The sequence below is a fragment of the Myotis davidii genome, unplaced genomic scaffold (assembly GCF_000327345.1).
Source record: "Myotis davidii unplaced genomic scaffold, ASM32734v1 scaffold71, whole genome shotgun sequence".
NCBI lineage: Eukaryota > Metazoa > Chordata > Mammalia > Chiroptera > Vespertilionidae > Myotis > Myotis davidii.
In genome coordinates, this window is record NW_006283588.1 from 2855912 (window position 1) to 2859007 (window position 3096).

At 36.2% G+C, this 3096-nt stretch overlaps 1 protein-coding gene across 2 annotated transcripts in view; it reads right to left on the reverse strand.

The window, feature by feature from the left end:
- MSR1 (macrophage scavenger receptor 1) overlaps positions 1 to 1298 on the reverse strand; it is a 64322-nt gene extending 63024 nt beyond the window's left edge. For both annotated transcript variants that reach the window (XM_015565252.1, XM_015565257.1), the window contains exon 1: positions 1167 to 1298. In XM_015565252.1, the coding sequence (XP_015420738.1) occupies positions 1167 to 1270 (104 nt within the window). In that variant the 5' untranslated portion in view covers positions 1271 to 1298. The remainder of the gene's footprint in view (positions 1 to 1166) is intronic.
- Between the last annotated feature and the right edge of the window lie 1798 nt (positions 1299 to 3096).

Sequence of the window (3096 nt, forward strand, 5' to 3'; positions counted from 1 at the left end):
TAATTTAAAGATTTATTGTGAGAACTTAAAATAATTTTTGTAAATTGCCTGGTACACAGACAACCATCAAAAAAATGAATCACCTTTATTTTAAAATAACAATTCCTTTTTATCTATACCTTTTCTATTTTATCCTCACAGCAGCTCCATTAGTTATAGAGCAGTATTGTTTCCATTTTACAAGGCTAGAAAGCCAAGACCTAAAAGGTTTGAATAACTAGTTAATGTTGTAGAACTAAGGAATGAGGAAGCTTAGATTTGTGTGTACTTCCAGAAAATCAGCTTTCTAACTATTGCATAAAGCATTTATAATCTCAGTTCTATAACTTTTTTAAATCTCAGAACACTAATCCCCATTTTATGCTGTGTAAATCTTACCCATTCTTTAAGATGAATCTAAATTCTAACAAATTCAGGAACATTTTTTTTTAATAGTCCTTTCTCTCTTTGAAGCAATTCTGGCCTCTCCTATATTTCCATAGTAGTTGTCTGTACACTTTCACACTAGTCAAGGTACCCAAATTATATGTTTTTATATTATATTATATTAATTGTATTATATTAATCATATTATATTAAGGTGCTCAAGTTAAATAATAAAATTCCTGAAGACGGTAACTGTATTTTATATTTTGAGTGTAAATTTCTTTATGACTAGTCCAGAGAAGTGCATAGATGGATACACAACCAACAATTCTTACATTATCATGTAAAGCTAATAAAAGATATTAAATTAAAGCCACAAGTATAATGTGAAAATTAAGAAAATGTTTCTAATTAAAGAATGTAATCATATTTTGAATAAAGCCAATATTTTTCAACAAAATATACAGTTATATGCTCAAAATTTCTTACCAGTTTAACCTGAAAAGTATTTAGGATATTTTATGTATATCTCTATGTACACACATACAGTTTCCATTCATGGAACACCTAGAACAAATTTCTAGTTTTTATCATTGAGACAACCAAACCAAATTATTAGTGCTACAATAAAAAATCTACTAGAAATGATTAATTTTGTGTACACACACACACACACACACACACACACATATATATATATATACACACACACATATCTCACACATCCTGTGGGATCACCCAGACACAGAGGAGACACATATAATTAATAGAATTTTGGAAAAACATTAAAATAAACTTACTTTACTGTTTGTCCTAAGGACGGCTGAAGTGATTTATCCACTTCCCACTTTTTACAATTGAAATGTAAAATCTTTATCACATAGTATTTCAGCATCTGATACATGAAGAAGGGAAATGACACAATGAGTGTTGAAAATCTTTCTTAACAATGCATTTCAATCATACTCTCACCAAAGTACAAGTTTGCAAAATCTAAATCTGTCTTCCCATCTAGGACATTACAAAAGAAAAAGAGAAGTAAGATGAAAAAGAAACAGGGGTTATTATAACAAGGAATAGAATATATGGAAGATTAATTCTCCCTTTTTATGATGTGTATGCCTTCTATAAATTCCTATTCTCTATTATCTTCTACTAGAGGCCCGGTGCACGAATTCGTGCATCAGTGGGATCCCTCGGCCTGGCCTGTGGGATTGAGCCAAAACCGGCTCTCTGACATCCCCCAAGGGTTCCCAGATTGCGAGAGGGCACAGGCCAGGTCAAGGGACCCCACTGGTGCACAATCAAGGTGGGGAGGGATGCGGGAGGTTGGCCAGCCAGGGTGGGACTGCGGGAGGGCTTCAGGGCATGTCTGGCCCATCTCACTCAGTCCCGACTGGCTGGACTCCAGCAGCAAGCTAACCTACCAGTCGAAGCATCTGCCTCCTGGTGGTCAGTGTACATTATAGTGACTGGTAGACTGTCTGCTCCCTGGTGGTCAGTGCATGTCATAGTGAGCAGTTGAGTGGCCTTAGCATATCATTAGCATATTATGCTTTGATTGGTTGAACAGCCGACCGGATGACTGAACACTTAGCATATTAGGCTTTTATTACATAGGATATGACTTAACACAGCTGTAACAAGTAAGCCCTACCTATATTACCTGGGAATGTTGTTGCAATGAATTCTTTGAACTCCTTTTGCTTATTTTCATTCTTATCAATAGTGATTTGTTTTTCTTAACCTTTCCCACCCTACATCCTTATCTCTTGCTTCTAACACAAAACACATGAGGAAAGGAAACAGATACTAAGTAAAAGTAATAATATAACAATGCTCACTTTGGCTCTGTTTATACTGATGTTGGCATTATCTACAGATCTCTTTTGAGCACCTAACCAATTATCTATTTCCCTAGAAGAAGAGAGCAGGAAAGGGGGTCTAAAGCATTGAGTCAGAGGAAAGAAATGTCCTTCACCTTCTACCACCCTGTCTGAGTTTGCAGTTTTCATCTCATTTGCTTGATCACATTTAAGAAGTTCCAGAGTGACAAACATAAAAGGCATACATTACATTAATGAAGCTAATTTTTAGATCTAATTCTTCTGGGGAAAGGTGTTCAGTTTATATTCCATAGGCACTTCTTAGTGCTCTAAATAGGGAGAGATCATATTTTCTACCACAAATGGCCAAAATAATCTTGCCATGCCTTTGAGTACCACAGAACATTATCTTCTCCAAAGACAATATGCCTGCAAGAAAGAATGCAGGAACAGTGCACTGTGCTTGAGAGAGAAAGTAACAGTATCACACAGCATTCTTATTTTTCTAAGATTAGATAATATTTCAATTGCTTCCTTTTTTATTTTTTCTTTCTTTGGTTAATCCCTACCCGAGGATATTTTTCCATTGATCTTTTAGAGAGAGTGAAGAGAGAGAGAAAGACAGAGAGAAACATCGATGTGATAGAAACACATTGATTGGTTGCCTCCTGCACGTACCCCAACCAGGGCCCAGGCCAGGGAGGAGCCTGCAACCAAGGTATATGCCCTTGATTGGAACTAACGCAGGAACCTGCATCCATAGGCTGACACTCTATCCACTGAGCAAAACTGGCTAGGGCCTTTTTTATTGAACTTATTGGGGTGACACTGATTAACAAAACCATACAGGTTTCAAGTGTACAACTTGATAAAATATCATCTGCGTACTGCATCGTGCATTCCA